The sequence below is a fragment of the Stylophora pistillata genome, chromosome 11 (genome assembly GCF_964205215.1).
Source record: "Stylophora pistillata chromosome 11, jaStyPist1.2, whole genome shotgun sequence".
Taxonomy (NCBI): Eukaryota; Metazoa; Cnidaria; class Anthozoa; order Scleractinia; family Pocilloporidae; genus Stylophora; species Stylophora pistillata.
Genome location: NC_142529.1, coordinates 8707700 through 8730299, shown reverse-complemented (window position 1 = coordinate 8730299; position 22600 = coordinate 8707700). Strand labels below are relative to the sequence as shown.

The window sequence follows — 22600 nt, the reverse complement described above, 5'->3', positions numbered from 1 at the left end:
GGCAGTTATTTGTGCTTGCGGCAAGTACTTAGGCACATCCTTTTAACCGATCAAGGTCAATATTTTATTGCGTTGAATTGGATCAAGAAGGTGTCCTTATGAAATGCAGATATTTAATAACTTTGGCTAATAAAAGAACTTATGTAAATTTTGACTACTTTTATTCTCAATAGCGTCTCTCGTGATTTATTTGGCAAATTATTTAACTGATGCGAAATGAAGCTAATAGCCTTCGTTTTATCTGTATTCATTTGATATTTTCACTTCATTCGAACGCCATACTTTTCAAGAGCGCTTTGTAGAGCTACTTAAGATATGGGCAGTGATTTTCACGGTTAAAACCGTTGACTGGGGGAAAAAATTGCTGGTTAAATGCGATATCTTTCATTTGCGGCCGTTTTTAGCCAAGAGAGTTGTGGTTTATCGCTTTGAAATTCCTCAAAAGGTAAGATTGCTTTGTAGATTGTTACTTGCAGCTATAGAAATAGAGAAATAGACTTGGGAAGTGATAGTAAAGATAAAATTTAGCGGTTTCCACTTCATGGTTGAATAAGGAACCATTCCTTAACCTTAAAACTTGCGAATGATGCAGTTACGTCGCGTAAAATCTAAAGTATTATAAAATCAATTAGTCGGCAAAATTATAACGCCATCGTAATGAAGAGAAAAGTGAGAAAAAAAAAAACCTCGTGACTTTTAGTTTAGAATGATTCTGAGCGAAAACTTCATTATTATCGGACATTTTTTATATAATATAGGTTTTTAAGCTTTGCTTTTGGTTTTCGAAAAAAATGTATGAATTAGGGAATGGGTTTTGTATCGCTTTTCGGGAGACCACAGAAATCACATGCTGCGATTGAAATCGACTGGAATACTTCGAATTTATTTGTACAAACATGCGCCGCTAAATAAAACGTAAGGTTGAAAATAGTTCGACAACACCTGCTAAAAATCCGACCAAAGCAAAATAGCTCTGATAAAGTTCTAATTTTCCAGACAATACAGAGACTCAATATTTAGAAATGTTTTCTTTTGCCCTCCTAAGTGAATCATTATCACAAATAACTAACAAGGTAAAGTAATTGATCAGCCAATCGCAGCATCACAACGCAACGCACTGACGTTTTAACACCATTAAAGCGCGATAAGCTTTCTTTGATTTCTACAATTAAATTGGATAACTGATTTACCATGTATGGAATTATCTTCGACGGAATCTTTACGTGTCTAGCTTAAGGCGCTGATGGTTTTTTCAGGACAAATTTTAAAATTATATAATTCTACCACAAAACTGATGGATAAATAGATGTTGTAGTTTTGCCTCCCCCAGTTATGTTCGGCTTTTGAAACAGCGCGGGAAATCCCGCGGGAGGGATAATGAAAAGTCTGCACAATTGCGTGCCTAGGGTCCTCCATCGTCCTCCTTCGTGAGGACCCTGGGAATGAGGTTGATGTAAGCTAACATTTTGACGTGCAGCGACGTTGACGAGTTAATTAAACTTCGTGTTGCTGAAAATTTTCTGTAGATAATATTTCAAGCTATTTGGATTTGGTTTGGTTTGTATTGTCTGTGTATCCATATCATCATTTTTCATGATGTTTGAAGATAAGGGTCTAGGCCGAGAAGGCGCAAAGACGTGACACACCCTATGTCGTCCTAATCTTCTCTCGTCCCTTAATCATTTCATGCCCCGAGCTCTGATTCCTTATTGGAAGAAAGTAGACATTTAGCGCTCAACATTTAGAAATACCTTCACTTTAGAAAAAACATTCACGAGGTGTTTTGTTGGCTTGACAAAGAACCAAAACGGAAACATCTTATGAAAGGCCTTGGAAGGGATCAGGGATGGAGAAACTTTTACTCGGATTGGAAATAATCAATTAGAAAAAGTTAGTTTAGCGTTGTCTACGTGAATGAGCTCTAGCTAGTGATTGGCTCGGTAAAGCCTCTTGAAATCAACAGGCCATTGACGGGAATTACAAAGTTCAGCGGGAAACCGCTGAGCAATGATTAGTCTTTCTGCTTTCATAGACATGATGCAAAGAAAGGCGACGTGAATTTTTATATCACCGCTGAGATTGAAAATCTGCCAGTGAGTTAGAAATCTACTGTTGGAGACGGTGAAAAATGGGGGAAAAGCTGCAAATTATATAATTGAGTATGAAAGTTATTTCAGATTCTCATTCAAAGCGTTTTATCCCAAGTACTGTGTGTTTTGGTCTACCTTTTGAAACTTTGAACCTTTAGAAGTAAAAAATTGTCCATGTATTTTTCTTACTTTGTTGAAAAATGTTCAACGTATTTTTTTCTTGTTTTTTTTATCTTCATATTTTAGTTCTGGGATATTTTTTTCTCTCCAGTATGGATACATTCTTACAGAGATGGCTCATACCCCTCCTATTAATGAAATATTATGGAAATTGGTGAGTCCTTGAATTACTAGATATAGTTGCACACTCGCCATTATTATGGGGAGTTCTCGAGAGTGTTTTCTCATCTACTCATTCTCTCTCACGATTCAATCTGACTTAACAACAGCAGCCAACGAGAGGGGTCTCACTATTAGGGAGTTTAAAATGTTATTTCGGCAATGTGTGGTAAAAAGTTGCAGAAGAAAACCGTAACTTTATTTGACTCTAAGATTTTCGCCAAAAGCTCGACTGATGCGTTACCTGTTTCTGACTGTACGACATCTTCACTTCGGCATAACTCGAGAATGTTGCGTCTTGTTTGCTGTAGATGTTTTCTTGTTAAGAGGAGTCGAAAGAATCAGATCAGCTCAATTCTCCTCTCATTCTGCTCAGCGCTCTAACTCTTTTGAGCGAGTGAAAATAGATTGTAAGAGGTGCAAGCAGGAAGATCCAACCAATGATAATGCGAGTTTTTAGGCCATCCGTTGGCTTACGAATCCAATGATACAAATGACAGGGGACGGGGTCCCAACTGAGCTGCATCTGAGCCCTGCTTTTGGATTCCGTCGGTTTGATTTTCGCCGGATCGTATCCGACTCCGACATCTGTGAATATGAAGCTAAAATTTTTAGCCACAACTTTGAACAACTGAAGTTTATATGTTTGTTTCTGTTAAAGGAATCTTAACTAATTTGTTGTTTATTTTGATTATAGCAGTGAGAAATCTCACTTTGACAGAACAGAAATAGCCAACGCCACGTTCATATTGGATAATATCCTAGAAGAAACTGATTACGACAAAAACGCCAGACCCCGGGCAGGACGTAAGTCTCTCCGATTATCTGTGAAAATTGTTGCTTTAACTAACATGTGTAACCGTCCTTTTAGTTTCCTTTTGTGTATGAAGTAAGAGCGTGAACCGCGGGAGGACATAGGGCTAGAGGAAGTAAAGAAAAAGACGAGCCTGTCGCTCGTTTTCGCCTTAGCGCCGCTCCCGCTAGTTTAGAAGGAAGCAAAAAAAAAAAAAAAGAAACTAATAAAAAAAAAAAAGAGAAGGAAAGCTTGCCCTGCAGGTTACTTCTTTACTCCAAAACTGATCAACATTTAAACTCTTCCCAAAATATCCAAATATAAGCCAAGAAACAGGTAATGAGAATGTACAAGCTGATCAGCAGGGGGTGTCATTTCAAAAACTAGAAGTTATAGGGATATATGTGAAAACCAGAAGGGACAAATTGTCATCATATCTTGAGATTTATAAGAAGAGAAATCACTGGGAAATCTCCTCTGGAACATTAATATTTCTGGAGGGCTAATTAATTTGGTGTTACCATGGAAACAAGTCAGTGATATCTATTGCGTTACCTCGTGATATTGATGAGAAAGGAGTCACGAAACGGTCTGAATTCTTAAATACTCCGGCGTGACAGATTTGTAATTAGCCCTCCAACAATGGTAATCTTTTAAAATCGATGAATCACTAAAATGATAACAAATTAAAATCGATCTTTACTTCTTTAGAAAAGCCAGTTATAGTGTATCTCAGCATGGCAATACAATCTTTTCACTTTGGCTGCGTCTCTGAATGAGAAAGTTAAAGCAAAACTCCAAAATATTGTTTTGGGGGGCGGAGGTGAGGAGACCGTGCGCTACTGTTTAACTCTAGCCTCGTAACCAGACCTTCCCCGGCCAAGCATCACTAAAATGATAACAAATTAAAATCGATCTTTACTTCTTTAGAAAAGCCAGTTATAGTGTATCTCAGCATGGCAATACAATCTTTTACGAACATCAAGGAATCAAATATGGTGGGTAATTTGTTTCATATATTTTACATCTTATTGCTTTAGGTTTTATTTTCTGTGTTATTTTGTCTATACTTGTGATGAAATTCACTTCTCAGGCTTCTATTCTGCAAATTTTTTTTTAAATTCTAACTCACTTGCGTGGACCATTTCTTTAACTGAATATCATCCGCATGTCGAAAATTCTTATTCAATTTCAATGATTGTGATCGGATTCCTTCGTGGGAACAAAGAACCTTTAAATTTCCTACCCACCCATCATGTGGATTTTCAGCTCATGCAGTTGGTAGTGGCGCCCAACTAGAAAAGTTCTGGAAGGCATGGGCCGAAACCTGCACTTTTTAAAGCTTTTTTCGTACAATTTTTGTAATAACCATGACTGCTCATCTGCGAGGATCAATAATTCTTTACTTGAACAGATCATTGTTAGGAACGGATACGAGAAACATGAATACGGTAAACGGAAGCCTATAGATGAGGACTTTTTTCATCTTTAGAGTGAAATCGTGTTGCGTTCTTGGGCAAGACATTTTACTCTCACAGTGCCTCTCTTCATTCAGGTGTATAAATGGGTACCGGCGAAGTTAATGCTGGGGGATAACCCTGCAATGGACTAGTATCCCATTCAGAGGGGAGTAGAAATACTCCTAGTCGCTTCATACTACGGAAACCGTAGTCAAGCGCCGGCCTGATGGGCCACAGACTTATCGTAGTGTGAAATCGGCATTTCAAGAGCAATGAAATTCATTTATTTCTCAATAGGAGTTCACAACATCAATGTTTTTGCGTCAAGAATGGAATGACAGAAGATTAGCGCATCATATGGACGGAATGTTACCTGTGCAAGGCCAAGATGTACAAAAAATATGGCGTCCAGACACTTACTTCACAAACATGAACGACTATAAGTTGTATGAGGACAATCAACTGGCTCTGGTATCAAAATTTGGATATGTCTACTATAGTTCAAGGTAAACCGAGAAATCATGTAATGGCGGACACGAAGGAACAGCTCTTTTCCCAAAATGGCGACGAAAAATGATAAACGCTTCCTATTGAACTGCGCAAGAAAGTTGTAACTCCACTTAAAAATGCTTAAAACGTATATCATTATTGAAGTTCTCCTCATTTGTTATCTCAGGAAATGTTCATTGTTTTACTCTTTAAATTTTAGTTTGGCACGAGTGGCCTTGTAATTTTATACAGACTTAAAAAAAAGCACCATTTTCATCTGGTAAATCTCTTTAATCTCCTTGTAAAGCGCATTAGAGTTCAAATAATTTCTCACCCAGATCCTACCTTCTATGTACACCTGCTTGGCCGGGGAAGGTCTGGTTACGAGGCTAGAGTTAAACAGTAGCGCACGGTCTCCTCACCCCCACCCCCCAAAACAATATTTTGGATTTTTGCTTTAACTTTCTCATTCAGAGACGCAGCCAAAGTGAAAAGCATGCCTTTTGAGAACAGCTGTACGAACGCTCGATGTGGAGAGAAAAAGACAGTTTGATATATAGGGAATGAACTTCATACGTAAGAAATGCTTTTTCGTCTGTGGCAGGTTATTTGTAGCGGCTTCCTGTCGAATGTATTTACAAAAGTTTCCAACGGATGTTCAGAAATGTAGCCTAATCCTTGAAAGCTGTAAGTATGAGCTGGAATTGTTGCTTTGAGTGAGGCTTCTTGATTTTGAATGTTCTTTTTAAACACGATAATTGACTCGCGGAACTGGCAAGAGGTCAAATTATGAGTATACAAGCCGGCTTGTGGTAGAGCCGCATAGCTGGCCAGCTAAGGCTCGATCATCACTGATGCGCTCTACTTATTTGCTGCGGTGGACTGAGTTGAGAAACTACGTACTAAGCCGCAACTTGCAAAATTTATTGGTGATCCACGAGGTACTATTACTATATAAATTAGGCGCTGTAAACAAACGCGGACCTTGTACCTGCGTCTTCTTAATGCACGGTGTCCGCTGAAACATGTTTAGTAAACTGTGCAATATTTTGATTAATTAGAAAAGCTCCATATGTAACAGACTGAGTAAACAATAACCTTCCGAATGTGACAGTTTTATGGGAAGAAAAAAATGACAAATCAATATAATTGCCAAAACATACTGTTTTTAAAACTTACAAAGTAGTCTCGATCTGTGATCGCTCAATACGAGATTCACATAACAGAGATTTCGCTGTGACGCTAAAACGAAACACAGTCTCTCACCACAGCCTCCTTCTCAACTGTTCTTAAGGTAGACACTCAAAACAAATAAGTAAACTAAATATTTTAAGTGCCAGTTTGCTGTTATCCTTTCAAAGTTGCCTTCACCAGAGACATGGTGGAATACCGATGGAAGTACCCCAATCCAATAAATATCCTCAATATGGAGCTGGCAGAATTTGATTTGACAAAGACAGAATACACTAGCGAAGATGTAGAGTACGTTGCAGGTATCCAATATAATATACTGAAGGCCCCCAGGGAGTGTTCTCCCTAGGAAAAACCATAATAGTCTCAAGGATTTTCTTCTTTTTTTTGTCGTAACAGGAGCCCATAATCTGAAAAAAGATCTTCGTCAGAAGTTTTAGTCCCGAGCGATGTAGTTTGCTTGCTTTAAGTTTTACTTTGCTTTACTTAAAGTGGCTACAAGTCCAGTTTTCCCGCTTTGGGAACGCCAGAATTGTGATAGATATGTGAAGCTAACCTGGCCTGTATGATAAGGTTAAATGTGAAACTTAGGGAACTAACCCCACTTTGAAAATATCAATTAATAGAAAATATCATTCGCTCTTACGAGAGGCTAGTGCTCGAAACTTAGATACTTTAGTACTGTGGCCAATTCAATTTTCCCTATTATCTCAGTTGAATAAACCAAATTAACTTGTAATACTCCATCACCGACGCAGCACCACGGAGCTACCCCATTAATACCAGAAGAGTTTCATGTGACTCATTTGTGCAACACGTTATGAAATTCTTAGATGTAAATCTCTGTTTTACTTGTAGGTAAATACCGTGACATGATAGTAACTTTCACATTCAGTCGTCGGATCGGTTACTACCTCATTAACTTCTATGTTCCTTGCATCATCATGGTCATTATGAGCTGGATCGTGTTCTGGATGGACCGAGCCAACATCGGCGACCGAATAGCGCTCGGGATTACGACTGTGCTCACGATCGTTTTCTTGCTCGGCTCCAGTAACAGTACTATGCCCCGAGTCAGTTACCCGAAGGCGATCGACTGGTACCTGATGACTTCGTTCATCTTCGTGTTTACGACGCTGATCATGTGTCTGTTGATCTTCCGGTTTGATCGACGGGTAAACAAACAACTGCAGCGCCCGCCGAGGTCGGTCAGCGGTGAACCACCAGCCGAAGCAACTTCTATGCAGGTAAATGAATCACTCTGAAGTTGCTAATTCATAATAATCAACGACCTATCGCTTTCTATTCCATAAAAATTGATCTCGGGTAAAATTGACGGGAAAATGGTTGAACCATACTATGATATTCTCTTCTTTTCAAACAATGATGGAGACTTACTTCACTCTAGTTCAATCTTGAACTGAGGAGAGGGTAAAATTTTTCAGGCGCTCCGTACTTGGCGCGACCCAACGTTAGAAAAAAATGCTAGTTGTGCGACCAACTCATTGTAGAAACTTCTTTCTCAAGACTTTGTGGTCTTTGTGCTCTTGTTTATCTCTATACTTGTCCTCTATGGCATGATGAATAACCATTGAAATTAGCTGAAGTATCAGAAAGTATTTCAGAGATTATCTCGTAACCCCTGTCGGTTCTTATGCATAACGTATTAGCTTTGAATCTTTGTCATAACTTTAGATGCCCGAGGAGCCAGAGATTAGGAGCCGTTTTTCATACTTCGTGGCAGACTCTCAAGGAGTCGTGTATCCCATCGTTCGTAGTACGTCTGGCCTCAAGAAAAGAAGTTTCTTATCGTTATGTTTTTCCAAGAAGCTTTGCGGACTGTCGGCACGAGTCTCCCGGGAAAACTTGGGAATGATTTTAAACAATTTCTGTAGATTTCTTTTCCCTTCTTCGTTTCTTCTGTTTAATCTTGTGTATTGGGTGGCGATAGCCAACTGATAGATTTTCGATATTATTTGAGTGAGATGGGAACGAGACAGTGTGAAAAATCTCTATGGTTTAGACCACTTTAGAATGGGAGGAGGACTGGGACTGCTTAGTTAGCGACTTAGGCCCATGTTTTGCGCCTGAGGTGAAAATCTCTCTCAGCACCTACTCATGAGGAGACTTTTAGCCTTCCTTACGTGACGAAAATACACAACCCTACAAGTTTCACCCAGCTTGTTCATCTGGGGAGTTTTATGTTTGGGACAAATTATTATTTATCGCGCCAGTGGTGGTGGGGGGAGGGTGGAGGATTTTGAGGGGGATCACATGGTTTTCAATGGAGGGGAGGGGTCAGTCATCGCAAACAGATTATAAAAAGGGGGGGGGGGTGGGACAATAATAAACTAACTGTAAAGGGGTGGAGATCATTGGAATATTGATACTAAAGAGCCTAAGGGAGGGAACAGATGATGAAGGGGGGGGGGGGGGTGGGACAGTAGAAAACTAACTTTCCAAAAAGGAGAAGCCTCTTGTCATGTAAACACATTTAAATTTTGCTAAAGTAAATTGTTCTCGGAATGCAAGCCAGCCTGATGAAAAACAAGAATCACTTAAAAAAAAAAATACCCTTTAGACGGGGATGTTTTGTAAGATACTGCTTTTGGAGGATTAATCAACAGTTACTTGCTTTCTTGGAAGTGCGGTTCTTCAACGAACCGTTTCAACCCTATTATCTGATTTTATTAAAAACTGGATCATTGAATAATGCAATTCAAGACTTTTTATTGGCTTAACTATCATGGTATATGAGCCAATATACCATAATCTAATATCTGTGCATTGTAACATCCAGTTTCTTCTCACAAAATAAAATCCAGAAGATTAGTCTAATATCTTAGCTTGGGGGCGTTTTTTTTTTAATAAAACAATTATTCCACTGGCGTTTGTTGGATATGAGATGATTATAGCCAACTCGGCCCTAAGCGCCTCGTTGGCTATCTATCATCTCATATCCAACGCGCGCTCGTGAAATAATTGTTAAGTAGATTCTCCTTTTAGCTGCTACTTATTTCCTCGCCCATAAGTTAGGAGAATTTGGCGTTTTATCAAGACAAGAACACTTAGCTGGTGTATTTGTCTGTTGTCATCAACTTTTATTTAGATATCGTTTTCGCATTGTTAGGGTAAGTTGAGTCTTAACTCTTTAACTGCCTTGAGTGATCAGGACAGAATTTCTCCTTACAATATCAGTAGAATATCAAGCTGACAAGTGATGAGAATAAAGAAAAATATCAATCTGGGAATTATCCAATATCAAATTCTCCAAACTAACATCATAAGAATTGTATGGCAAACAGTAAGGAGATTTGCAAATGGGATCTTGGGAGTGACAGGGTTAATTCCCTCACAGAAAAAGCCACAGTTTTCCATCGTCGAATACCACTGTGCTTAGGTAGGAAAGAAGTCTAAACCACGAATAAATTAAATGTGTCAAAAAGGTCTTGTTATCTTGCTGAGTTTCTTAAGTTTCCTTTGGGTGAGTCAAGCAGTATTTAGTATATTAAGTTTCTTAATTGTTAGATTCATCTTGAAAAGAGAGTTGCTACTCCCATTTCAGGTATGTAATGTGAATATCAGTTGTTTTCCATGCAAACCCCTGTTTCTTGTCTCAAACTGATTGTTATTCTCAGTTAGAGATGCAGAAACTCGGTTGGAAATTAAAATACTTGAATCCCATTTTGCGTTTTGTGTAACTTCAAATAATGAGGGAATTCCAAGAATCCATATTTAGAGAAACGTAACAACAATTCATCGCTGTAAAAATACAACAAATAATTAATTGTGGCGAAATGCAACAGAGAAGGGCGAGCGAGTGTTACACTTCTATAGAGAAAAATTTCGAAATTCGAATGACAAACATTTATTTTGAAAACTTCTGAAAATAAAAGCAGAAACAGTTAGCCAATTTATATTATCAGATCAATTTTATGTGGGGTGTTGCTTATCTCTCAAAGTTAATTTAAAAAAAATTACTGTAGTCATCAGAGAGTTGCGTTTCAGGTTTTCCATAGGAGAGATAATTCCAGAATAAGCTGTTATTTCTGCTTGCGGTACGTACTCAGGGACATCCTTTTTACCGAACGTGATAAATATTTTATAACGTTGAATTGGATCAAGAAGGTGTCCTTATGAAATGTGGATATTTAATAACTCTGGTCAAAGAACTAATGTAAATTTTGAATACCTCTATTCTCAATTGCGTCTCCCGTAATTTATTTGGCTGATTCAAAATGAAGCTAATAGTGTACGTTTATCTGTATCATTTAATATTCACTCGATGTGAACGCCATATTTCTCGAGAGTGCATTGTTAACACATTTAAGGTAAAAGCCGTGATGTTCACCGATAAAAACAATGACTGAGGATAGACTTATGGGTTAAAAGTTAAATGTTTTATATGCAACCGTTTTTCGCCAAAAGAGTCAGGGATTGTCGCTGTGAAATTGAGCAAAAAGGTAAGTGCCTGGTGTGGTATTCCTTGCTGAGAAGAAAAGTTAGCAGTTCGCTTGAAAATTTGCTGTGATCATGAATTTTTCCCATTCATGGTAGAAAATAAGTATTGTTTCTTAGCATTTAAACTTGCAAATACACTTTTGTTTTGCGTTTATAACCTAGAGTACTAGAACATTGACTACTCGCAGCAAATTATATTCTTAGCAAAACAAGAAAAATTCTGGTAAGAAATCAGTGCCACTTTGAGTTTACAATAAATGTAAGCAGACAGCATCTTTCAAACAGATATTTTTTTCCCCAAAATAACGTTTTCGAAGTTTGCTTTTTGTTTTCAAAATTTGCTTGTTTAGGTACACAAATTAGGGCACAGTTTTTATATCGCTTCTCGAGAGACCACAGAAATTTCCTGCTGAGTTTGGAAAAGTTAAAATTTTATTCAGAAAAACATGCGCCATTGAAATTAAAATGACAAGCGAAAAGAATTCAGTGGCAAGCCACTTTATATTTCTCCAACTTCAGTGACATCAGCTTTTGATAAAGCTCGAATTTTTCCAGACATTATCGAGACAAAATATTTAAGAGATTTTCATACGCCCTTCCCAAGTAGATCATTATCAGAAATAACTAACAAGGTAAAGTAATTGATCAGCCAATGGCAGCATCACCACGAAACGCGCTAAAATCATCGGAATCAACGTTTTAATACCGTTAGAGCGAGATAAGCTCACTCTGATTTCTACCTTTAATTTGGAAAATTTACCATGTATGGAATCATTTTGAACGGAATCTGTGCATGTCTATTTAAGGCGCTGATGGCTGTTTTAGGACAAACATAAATACATAGTACCATCTCATAACAGATAAATAATAAATGCTGTATTTTCCTTCCTCCTGTGATGTTTTCCTTGGGAACATCGCGGAAAATCCCGCATGAGGAAAAAAATTAAAAATAAAGTAAAATGTTGACGCACTTTGACGACTACTAGCTAACCAAATCTCGTGTTACCAATAGAATTATGTAAATGAATGATGTACGCTGTTTGGTTTTACCTTACGTTGCAAGACATTTTACTGTCTAATACTAACTTTCGATGTTTCGTGAATAATCAAATTAAAAAAAAATCAAGTCCATAGGCATTTTTCTACTCAGGTGTGATAAAATTTCGTAATTTGGCGAAGTAAGCTGAAGTTACTTTATCATACTCGTGTCCAGTCCATTTTGTGTGCGCGTTGTTTCACTTTTGCATCAACGCTTTTCCGCCTACCGCAAGAGAATATTTTCTCTTGCAAACCATTAATATGCTTTGATTTTTTGGAACAAAAGATACAATTGACCTGGGTATCTCCACTTTTTAAGAGTCTATCATTATTTTGTCAAGGTCGCAAATTCTCCTGAAAAAGTTCGGGCAGTTCCTCCTTTTCGACGAAATCCGTCGTGCATGCTTCAAAAAAAAAAAAAAAAAAAAAACAAAAGAAAAAAGAAAATCAGCGGAAAACAAAATTAGTGCTGGTGCGTTGTGCCTCACTACCAGAGTTCCGCGCAGAGCACTAACGTTCCCTTTTTTTTTTAGGTGAATTTGTTATTACTCGTGTGGCTTGATACATTTACCTCAAGTTCTACGCCTCAAAATGTTCTCTATTCTGATTTTTCATTCTGTTGACGTTCTAGGATATTTTCAACTCAGCAGAATGGACACTTACCTAACGAGGTGGCTGGTGTACCTACTCTTAATGACAAATTTCGGGGCATGGTAAGTCTTGAATTCTATTTCGTCAGCCAAATGGATTTTACCCTTATTGGAGCTATCGCGACTAAAATCCTTTACAATCTGCAACCCTCGACAAAGTGCTTTGGACGACACTTTATTACCAGACTTCAAGTCTCCGACAATAAAGAAAGAAAAAAAAATCTTTCTCATAGGGGCGTTACAAGAGACACTTCCTCTAACCAATGCTGAAAGTAACTGCACTTTTTCTGATTGTTTCCATAGAACTATTTTGTCTTTAGCGTCTCGAGAATTTTGTCGAAGATTTGAATTAACTTTGTAAGCCTGACCGCCTCATTCTTTCTCATTATTAGCCCTTTCCTTACAACAGAGACGTAGACAAAATTTCCCAGGGGGGTTAAAGATGGGGTGTGCTTCGTTAACACCTAACTTTTCCTCCACCGAGAGAGTGCCCCACAGATACCCCGAGACCCCACTTGGCGGCTTTTTCGGTCGGTTTCAAAGAAGGAGGTGGGTCGGGAGGCACCTGGCTGAGTGACCCCTGGTGCAAGGTTGCCTCACTTAGCCACGCCCTTACACAAGAGGTGCATCTTGCTTGTATCTATAAATAAAATCCATCCTGATGTATAGCAAACTTTTATCCCAACAGTGCCGAGAAAGCTAAAATTGACAGGACAGAAATACCAAATGCCACGGAAATTTTGGTTCAGATTCTGAAAACAAAAAAATACGACAAAAACGCCAGACCCCAGGCAGGAGGTAAAGTCTCTTCAATGGCCTCTTTAAACTCTTACGTGACTCAACGTCTTAATTCCAAAACTGATGAGTATGTAACTTCTTCCTAATTACTCTAGGGACCAGTAATTATTTATCGCGGGTGGGGAGGGGTGGGGGGGTCAAAGGATTTCTCTGGGGATCACATGGTTTTCTGGGTAATCGGAGAGGAGATCAGTCGTAGCCAATAGAGTATAAAGGGGAGGGACTAAATAAAATTGACTGCCAATTAACTGCCAAGGAGGGGAAGGGGGGGGGGGGAATCACAATAATATATCGGAACCTTACGGAGACCAGTAAATCTGATTGTAACATAACTAAAATCCTGCAACCGACCTCCCACGGCGATACTATTCTGGAAACAGAAGACGAAAAGAGACAAACGGATCAGCTGGGGTTTTTTGGTAGTTTGATAACAAGTCAAGCTCTCCGCACTAAGTAACAGGGAAATATAAGTATACGGCAGCCAAAAGGGAGAAATTTTAATCTCGTCTTTAAGTTTATATGGAAAGGAATCTCTGGAAGTTCTCATTTGGAAGACAAACTTATCTAAAGGGCTTACTTAGTATTACCACGACAAATAGTGGTTGATAGCTAATGCATATCGTTGAAAGAATTTATCACGACCAATTCCCAACTCTTGAAAGCTCGTACGGGACAAATAAATCCCCTGACAAGGGTGTTGACGAGTGAAGATTAGAAGAAAGCAAACTTTGAAAAGGAATTAAAATCCATCTTTTCCTTAGGGGATCCAGTTCGTGTAAAACTCAGCATGGCGGTTCAATCTTTTACAAATATAAAGGAATCGAATATGGTGAGTAGATATATTTCTTTTACTATTAATTGGCTGATGAGTTGTCAGTACTTTTATTTATTTATTTATTTATTTATTTTGTTACAAATTCACTCCACAAGAATACACAAACAATTAATATTAATTACAATTAAGGTTAATAAAAACCATGAAAGGAAAAATTGTGGAGAAGGAGACAACCAAAAGCGCTGACGCACCATACAAGGGATGCCCCCTCTAATTAAAAAAAATTAATATAGCAAAACTATATAGAAATATAAAAATAGATGCCCTAATTATCCTTATCCTTAATAAAACTTAAAACATTCCTTTTAAAAGTTTCAATGCTATCTGATTCTCTAATGTGATTAGGTAAGCTATTCTTTTCACCAACGATACGGTTAAGAAAACTATATTTGAGACCGTAAGTTCTGCTAAAATTTGGGACAAGGTCCTGTGTGTCATTTTTCCTCAAATTATAAGCCATGCTTCTGTCCTTACAAAATATGAGCTTATTGGAAATGTCTATGTCATTTACTTGCATTTTAATTGACAATACTCCCGCTTTGCACTAGGATGATACCTTGTCAACGGATTAAGATCGAAATAAACAAATAGTAATAACTGTCCTATCAAATTCCCATAGCAACATAAGGCCGGTGAAGAACACCCCTTAATTTTCTACCAAGTGCAATAGCTTTATAACTAACTGTAAACCACACTTCGATACCATTTTCAAAATGATCGGACTCAGTGACATTCTTATCACCATCCCTCCCCCCGTCGTTAACAGTCAATTTTCTATAGCCCCCCTTTATACTCTATTGGTGATGACTGATCCACCGTCTGTTCCCCTTGAGAATCCCGTGATCCCGCTAAAATTCTCCAACCCCTCCCACCCCACCCTTGATGAAAAATAGTGACTGCTCCTTTATTTTTTTCAAAAGGAATTTACAACATCGATGTTCTTGCGTCAGGAATGGGTCGATAAAAGGTTAGAACATTTGTTGGATGGGACGTTGCCAGTGAAAGGCAAAGATGTGGAGAAAATATGGCGTCCAGACACCTACTTTACAAACATGAACGACTACAAGCTGTACGAGGACAATCAACTGGCTCTGATTTCAAAAGATGGTAGAGTCTACTTTAGTTCGAGGTAATTGAGCGAAAACATGCAATAACATGCAATAACATGCAATAACGTGCAATAACGTGCAATAACGTGCAATAACGTGCAATAACATGCAATAACAGGGGCACACCTTGAGGAGGGGAGCAGGAGATGACCTGATTTCTACTATAATTTCACGGTTATAGAAACTTGCTGTATTTTTGGCTGTGTATCCTCAGCAGTGTTCATTATAAAAGCCGTATCTCTCGTTTTTGTTTACGCCACCCGTCAATTTCTTCATTCCTTAGTGGAGCATCTTATAACAAAAATCCTGGATCCATCCCTGAATAGTGGATTTAATTAAACAAACGGATCCCTCTTCTAGACGACGAATGAAAAATTAAGAAACGCTAAGTAATGAAAAGCACAGAAACGTTGGGCCAGTTTTCAATTGTGTCAAAAATATTCCAGAACGTACTTCTTTGATTTTGCTTTACTACCCCAAAGGACGCGCTTTTAATGTGAGAAATTCACTTACACTCTTTGAAGTTAATTTTTGTTTTCTATAGCTTCATGGATGTATTGAGGAGAACCGTTTTTATTTTCAAATTCTTTTAAATCTCAATGGAGAAAGTGCGTTTGATCATGCTCTTGAATTGTGCACAATCTAAATTTTAACTTTTATTGGCTACTGCCATCATCATCTTTACAATATAATTGTCATTGTTAGGATGATCACTGTTATCAGTGATATGATTTACCTCAGAAGTCAAACGCCCAGAATTCTTTGTTATCTATGTAATTACAAAATAATTTGGATATATCAACAAACTTGAAATGGTAAATTGGCCACCGTAACAATTACAAAAGCTGACGTTTCGAGCGTTAGCTCTTCGTCGGAGCTTTTGTAGTCGTGACGGTGGCCAATTTACCATTTCAACTTTGTTGATATATCCAAATTATTTCGTTAGCCCCACCGACGCAGCCCCAAACAGTTTCTTTAGAAACTATCAGCCTTTATTCCTACGTAATTACAGTCAGGTTCAACCCCTCTCCTCCCCCCCTCCCCCCCACAAGTCTTAAGGTTTTCACTCCCCGCTCATTGACTTCTTCAGGAACCTGACCAAGCTTGGTAGCAGGTATTATGAGAACAGCCTCTTCCCATGATGTGATTGTTAATTCTCCCCTTTAGCTGCTGCAAATGTCCTTGACAGAGCTGAATAATGAGATGCTAGGTCAGCGGGTATGCGGTCAACAACGCAGGCTCAAGTGTCCTAGTCTAAAGTTAAGCGAAATTAGCGGAAAATAATAAGGGCTGACCTTTAAAACCGTGGAACTCTGTTTTCGTCGAAGGCACTTTCCTATTTCTAAAGGTTTAAAGGAAAAATTAATTTTTGAAAATTTTTTAGGGGGTGTACCAAATTTTTTTAGGTTGTTCTGTAAAAGAAAAGCGGCAAGGAAAATAACGCCTCGAAGCAACAGAATAGGAAATCAACCATGCGAACGACTCAAAATCCGTGTTTCCGCGGCAAAACCTGGCGCATGCGTATACGTTATTCAGCTCTGTCCTCGTAAATTAGTTACAGAATTTTGTTGTAGGTGAAGATAACATTATCCCTGATAAGTTTGAGTGTTCTCTTCACCTGTTTGCTGAATACTTTATGGATATTATGGGGAGAAGTTACATGTTAATCACTTATTGGAATTCAAGGAATATGTTGGAAATTTCTTTCTTCTGTTGCAGGTTAGTTGTAGCTGCTTCCTGTCGGATGTATTTACAAAAGTTTCCGACGGATGTCCAGAAGTGTAGCCTGATTCTTGAAAGTTGTAAGTATGAGCAGGGTTTGTTCTTGTTAGTTTGATTTTTTCGAAAGAGGCTTGGCGTGCGAGAGGTGAACCAGCGGATTCACAAGCCGCCTCGTAGGAAAGCCTTGAAGGAGAACCGTAACACGAAAAAAAAAAAAAAAAAACAGACGTAAGGCGTAAAAATTGACAAATTTTAAGCATTAGTCGTAAAAAACCTCCCCCTTTTTCATGTAACAAAGGCGCCTAATTTTGTGCGCTGATAGCAGACTAAACTCACAACAAATACGAGAGGAAAACAACTGAGACCTCTGCTACTGTAGGATTAAAATGAGGTCCGTCGCTTTGACACAAAGACCGTAAAGGGCACTCGTAAAACGGAACGGACTCGTGCCAGTCTCCTCTCTTAATATTTACAAACAGGAATTTCGAATAGTATGGTAAAGAAAACTGACTAAGCACTCTGTTTGCTGCTGTTACCTTTTCAAGTTGCCTTCACCAGAGACATGGTAGAATATCAATGGCAGTACCCCAAACCAGTAAACATCCTCAACATGGAGCTAGCGGAGTTTGATTTGACCAAGACAGAATACACTATCGACGATGTAGAGTATGTTGCAGGTACAAACTTAAATAAAGGTTTAGTTCATCTGTCTGATAAGGTTAAGTTAAACCGAGAGAAATATATAATTCCTCAAGGGGAAAATGTATTTTCGTCCAGTCACGAGCATGGGGACAAAGAAAAAAAATTCTAGAGCACCCATAAGGAATCGAAACCTCTGACCCTCGGATTCTTCGCTCACATGTTCTAGCACTTGAGTCACGGAGAATTTATGGCGAGCCAGGGGCATTAAGAAGTCCAGTATGTTACACACGTCCTGCTTTTGCAAGGACCAACGAGTTGGGAGCATCATGTGTGTACAAAAAATAAGAAAGATGGTGTAAAAGAATAACCAAGTTGGTAAATTTTGAGTTCAGTTCAGAAAAAGAACGTTTTTCGTCTAATCATGAGCGTGGGAAAATTTCTGACTCCTCATGATGAATCAGACCTCAGAATGGACCTTCTTCCTTTTGTAAAAATATCAGGTAACAGTTTTGGGGCCTGGCGAGTTCGACCATCTGTGAAAATCGTTAAGAGAATCTTAGATATAAATCTCTGTTTGGCTTGCAGGTAAATACCGTGACATGATAGTAACTTTCACATTCAGTCGTCGGATCGGTTACTACCTCATTAACTTCTATGTTCCCTGCATCATCATGGTCATTATGAGCTGGATCGTGTTCTGGATGGATCGAGACAACATCGGCGACCGAATAGCACTCGGGATCACAACCGTGCTCACGATCGTATTTTTACTAGGTTCCAGTAACAGTACCATGCCCCGAGTCAGTTACCCGAAGGCGATAGATTGGTACATGATGACTTCGTTCATCTTCGTGTTCATGTCGCTGATCATGTGTCTGTTGATCTTCCGCTTTGATCGACGGGTAAACAAACAGCAGTGCCCGCCGAGGTCGGTCAGCGGTGAACCTCCAGCCGAGGTGATCTCGATGCAGGTAAATTTACTATCATTAAATAAAAGTTACCAACAGACACTTTCAAAATAAAGTGCCTCACACGAAAAAACATGACAATGACGTGGCTAACGCTCAACAGCCCACTAAATACTAACTTTCAATCATTCTCATAACTCTAGATGCCAGAAGAGCCAGACATTCGAAGCCGTGTTTCGTACTTCGTGGCAGACTCTCAAGGAGCAGTGTATCCCATCGTTCGCAGCGTGTCTGGTCTCAAAAAGAGGACTCTTTTAACGCAACGCTTTCCCAAGAAGCTTTGCGGACTGCCGATAAAAGTCACCAGGGATAACCTCGGAGTGGCGCTGAACAATCTCTGCAGATTTCTCTTTCCGTCCTCGTTTCTTTTGTTCAATCTTGTGTATTGGGTGGGCATAGCCTAAGTATGATTGAAATTAGACAAGGCAAAAAGCTTTTGGGTTTATACCTTTGTCAGGCGTCCTCGTGATGGTCTTAAAAACTGATAGCTTTGTTAACAGGTTGAGTTTGTTTTATTTTTCGTGTCGTTAAAACTCCTCCAGAATCTCTCATGTGAAAACTTTCGGTTCTGTTTCCTGAATGAAAAAGCTCAACCATAAGAATTGAAACAAGTTACCTCCAGTCAAGAGAAAATAACTCTAGATGTGATGCAGACTTCTCGAAAAACGTACTTTCGTTCGAAATTATCTATAAACGTGAGTGAAAGTGACATATCCCGAGGCCAGGACCAGAAGCCTCCTTCCCTCTACCATGATTTTCTCTTGCCTTAATATAAGAACACAAACAGACTCATCATGACACCAAAAGGCAAGCCCGAATAACCAAATTTTGGAAACCACTATGGCTCGCCTCGTAATCTAGCAAGTTTAGGAAGAGCAAATAGAAAAATTTGCCATCTAGACGATGATCTTTTAAAGATAATCTGCCTCTGGAACGAGGATAAACATCACAAGGTAATTTGTACAAAAACTTGTTGGTCAACATGTATACTTCTTAGAAGCCACTTGTAGATAAATTTGACATCTAGTCATTCTGAACAAACTTTACACCGGGGAGAAAAAAAAAATAGCAAAGTTTCCGTATTTATTTCTCAAGATCTAATCTTTAATTCTCCCCTCTAGTTACTACACACTTAATTGGCTACGAGAATTTGGTTTAAGATTAAGATGACTCAGTCTACCTGATAAGTTTGAGTATTCTCAGTTGCTGTTTGCTGGACAACGTATGAACAATATAGTGAGTTGTGTTAATCATTTCTGAGAGTTTAAGGGTCAAGTTGTAAGGGTGGGTTGTGGTTTTATCTAAAATAACACAAAAGCAAATTTAACTTTTGATCGTGGAATTGTGCTAAACGCCTCTTAGGAAACTAGCCTCGTGGAATGGAATGAAGAACGGCTTAATAGAGTCTTACGGATATCCTCACAAGAGAGATGATTGTTTAGCTATGCTACAGTCGCCTATTGATCTAAACAATACAAGTCTCAGAATCTAAACTTCTAACGCCGAAAAAAAAAAACGGGACAAATTTGGAACTAATAACACCGAAAAAAGAAAACTGTCTAAACTGCATTGTAAAAATCAATTCAAAGCATTCTTAATTGTAATAAAAAGGGTACAGAAGGTGAAATTTCAGGGATCTAGAAGAGGCATTATGTCTTTTAACTAGCTGTTTATAGAGTCAGCGTTCATAGCGCCATTGAATAGAAGCAATAACTTTTTCTGTGAAGAGCATTTTCAATTGAGTGTTGAAATCAGGCCTCCATTTTGTTTGATTTATCTCGCTCTGTGATTGGTCTAGAAAATTTCGCGCCATTCTCTTAATCAGTCAGGTGCGAAACTCAAACCAATCGGCGTTTCGTCTTCTACACTTTCCGGCGCTTCACAGAGTTTGCCTGGTTTTAACTTTGAGTTCTAATTGGCTCCTTCTGGTATTTTTCCTTCGTTCTCATTGGCTCTTTTTGGTATTTCTTTTGTTCTTATTGGCTCCTTTTGGTACTTCCCTTTGTTCTCATTGACTCCTTTTGATATTCTCCTGTTACTCTCATTGGCCCCTTTTGGTATTTTCCTTTTTTCTCACTGGTTCATTTTGTTATTTTCCTTTGTTCTCATTGGCTCCTCTTGGTATTTTCCGTTTCCCTCAATGGTTCATTTTGGTATTTTTCTTTGTTCCCATTGGGTCCTTTAGATATTTTTCTTTGTTCTCATTGGCTGTTGTGATTGGTTTTGATTTTGCAATACTCAATCGAAAAGCGATCAATAAGCTTAGCTGCATTTGTAGTTGAGGCATATTGCTTTTGTTGTTGAAAACATCTGTCGAAATGTAAATTGTTTTGAAATAAATTAATAAATGGAGACAGGTATAATAAAAATAACTATAAAAAAATCACAACATAAGTTGCAAAAACTGTACTGAACCGCAAGAGAGACATTTGTTATCAAACTATGACTAATCTTTCATTTAAGATGTAGTTTTCTCCTCAAACAAGTCATTTTCGGTTTTCGTTATATTGAACTACAAAGATTCACCTTAGTGCCGATGGATGAAGAGTCGACCTACATACGAGTTAGGAAAAGAGTGAGGGAAGTCAAACTCGTTTCAATTTAGGTTCGAATTTCTCCCTACCCCCCACCCCTTTCCCTTCAGAGCAAGCTTGAGTGAAATGGAGAAGGTTGACCGGTGGGGCCTGGGAATAGGGAATAATGTTCGCATGCGGATAGTTAACACGAATATCAACTAGAAGTTCATTTATAAAATGCTCATGAACAAAATTTCTAACTGAGTTCCTGCATCGGAATCATGTACTTGGTGTGTATGACGCCTTGCAAGGCTGAACTATACAATTATTCACAAACACAGGAAACTACTACAATGAGTTGAAGTATCTTAAAATACTGTTTTATATTTTCCCATCATGCTCACGACCGCTGTTGATATTGACTACCGTTGATCTGTGAGTTTGGGCCAATAAAATACCTCGTTTCCTCTAGGAAACAAGAGGTTTAGGTATTTGAAGTCTTGAAAATACCTTGTTGAATTCCTTTGAACCAGATCCTCTAGTTTCCTCTGGGAAACAAGAGGTTTGGGTATTTGAAGTCTTGAAAATACCTTGTTCTATTCCTTTGAACCAGATCTGCTAGTATAGAGGGGTGGGGGTGGGGCAAATGTGATGCTGCGACGGTGGGAGGGAGGTGGGGGTATTACAAGATTACTCATTGGTTTTATCCAATGAATTAGAAGCGTAAATTGGCTACCGTAAAGAGCTTCTTAAGCTGCGTTAGCGAGTGTTGCCCTTCGCCAGAGCGAATAGAGAAATTGTGGGTTGTGTTAATGATCCGCTCGTAGTTTCTGCTACTTTCATGAGCATCTTATGCAAACTAATCAAGGAAAACTTAGCATCCAGCGGTGGGCACGATCGAATAAAATAATATTGAAACTTAGCTATAACATGAAATACTTTCAGCACCAAGGTATCAAGTCATTTCCTGAGGTTTGAATCCCTATAATGCCAGTTACTCATGATGACGTCATTGCGCATAAAGCTGTGTTTATGTGTGGGCTGTCACCGGGAGTCCTTTACCTGGATTGTTCAACTGCCTTGTTGTTACGGCGTTTCTACAGAGCTATTAGGGACCTTAAGCAACGACGACGACGACGCCAACGAGAATGCCACAAAACAATAGGTTAAATAAGCAAAAAAAAAAAATGGCTCTGCACGTGCATCATACACTTTGTTTCATTTCTTCGCCGACCTCTACAAAACAACAACGTGAAATGCCTAAATTCAAGGTTTTGTGTAGAACGTCAGCCCATGATGGTGAATTTTTCATCCTCCCTTTTAGTTTTAAAGCTGTTCTAAAAAAGTTGGTTCCCGCATCAGTAGTTCGCCCACGTTGTACCAGTGAGACTAATAGGAATAATCGTAAAATAGTTACGAAAGAGTGAACTACTATTTTGAAATGACGTTCTCACTGCCGTCGTCGTCGTTGCTTTTAAAAGGTCCCTCTTAATGATTTT

General features: G+C 38.7%; 2 protein-coding genes across 3 annotated transcripts; both read left to right on the top strand.

The window, feature by feature from the left end:
- The first annotated feature begins 192 nt into the window (after positions 1 to 192).
- Positions 193 to 8657, top strand: LOC111337686 (gamma-aminobutyric acid receptor subunit gamma-2). 2 transcript variants are annotated; one of them, XM_088739537.1, is made up of 9 exons: positions 193 to 445; positions 2337 to 2424; positions 3127 to 3236; positions 4153 to 4220; positions 4980 to 5188; positions 5776 to 5858; positions 6533 to 6664; positions 7221 to 7609; positions 8058 to 8657. In XM_088739537.1, exons 2-9 carry the CDS (start codon positions 2363 to 2365, stop codon positions 8319 to 8321), a joined length of 1317 nt encoding a protein of 438 aa, XP_088595663.1. In that variant the 5' UTR covers positions 193 to 445; positions 2337 to 2362; the 3' UTR covers positions 8322 to 8657. The 2 variants fall into 2 exon arrangements, with proteins under 2 accessions (XP_088595663.1, XP_088595664.1); XM_088739538.1 differs by having other exon boundaries at positions 2362 to 2424; positions 8058 to 8656.
- A 116-nt stretch (positions 8658 to 8773) lies between these two features.
- On the top strand, positions 8774 to 20937 carry LOC148719891 (glycine receptor subunit alpha-4-like). The gene is made up of 9 exons (XM_088738591.1): positions 8774 to 10825; positions 12493 to 12574; positions 13200 to 13309; positions 14071 to 14138; positions 15065 to 15273; positions 16973 to 17055; positions 17521 to 17652; positions 18203 to 18588; positions 18729 to 20937. Exons 1-9 carry the CDS (start codon positions 10759 to 10761, stop codon positions 18987 to 18989), a joined length of 1398 nt encoding a protein of 465 aa, XP_088594717.1. The 5' UTR covers positions 8774 to 10758; the 3' UTR covers positions 18990 to 20937.
- The last annotated feature ends 1663 nt before the right edge of the window (positions 20938 to 22600 follow it).

Bases quoted from the DNA above. Each gene is read 5' to 3' on its own strand.
- LOC111337686 (XM_088739537.1), top strand. From the start codon at position 2,363: ATGGATACATTCTTACAGAGATGGCTCATACCCCTCCTATTAATGAAA. The intron at 2,425-3,126 runs GTGAGTCCTTGA...TTTTGATTATAG, and splicing joins ATGAAATATTATGGAAATTG to CAGTGAGAAATCTCACTTTG. The intron at 7,610-8,057 runs GTAAATGAATCA...TCATAACTTTAG, and splicing joins CCGAAGCAACTTCTATGCAG to ATGCCCGAGGAGCCAGAGAT.
- LOC148719891 (XM_088738591.1), top strand. From the start codon at position 10,759: ATGTTTTATATGCAACCGTTTTTCGCCAAAAGAGTCAGGGATTGTCGC. The intron at 15,274-16,972 runs GTAATTGAGCGA...CTTCTGTTGCAG, and splicing joins AGAGTCTACTTTAGTTCGAG to GTTAGTTGTAGCTGCTTCCT. The intron at 18,589-18,728 runs GTAAATTTACTA...TCATAACTCTAG, and splicing joins CCGAGGTGATCTCGATGCAG to ATGCCAGAAGAGCCAGACAT.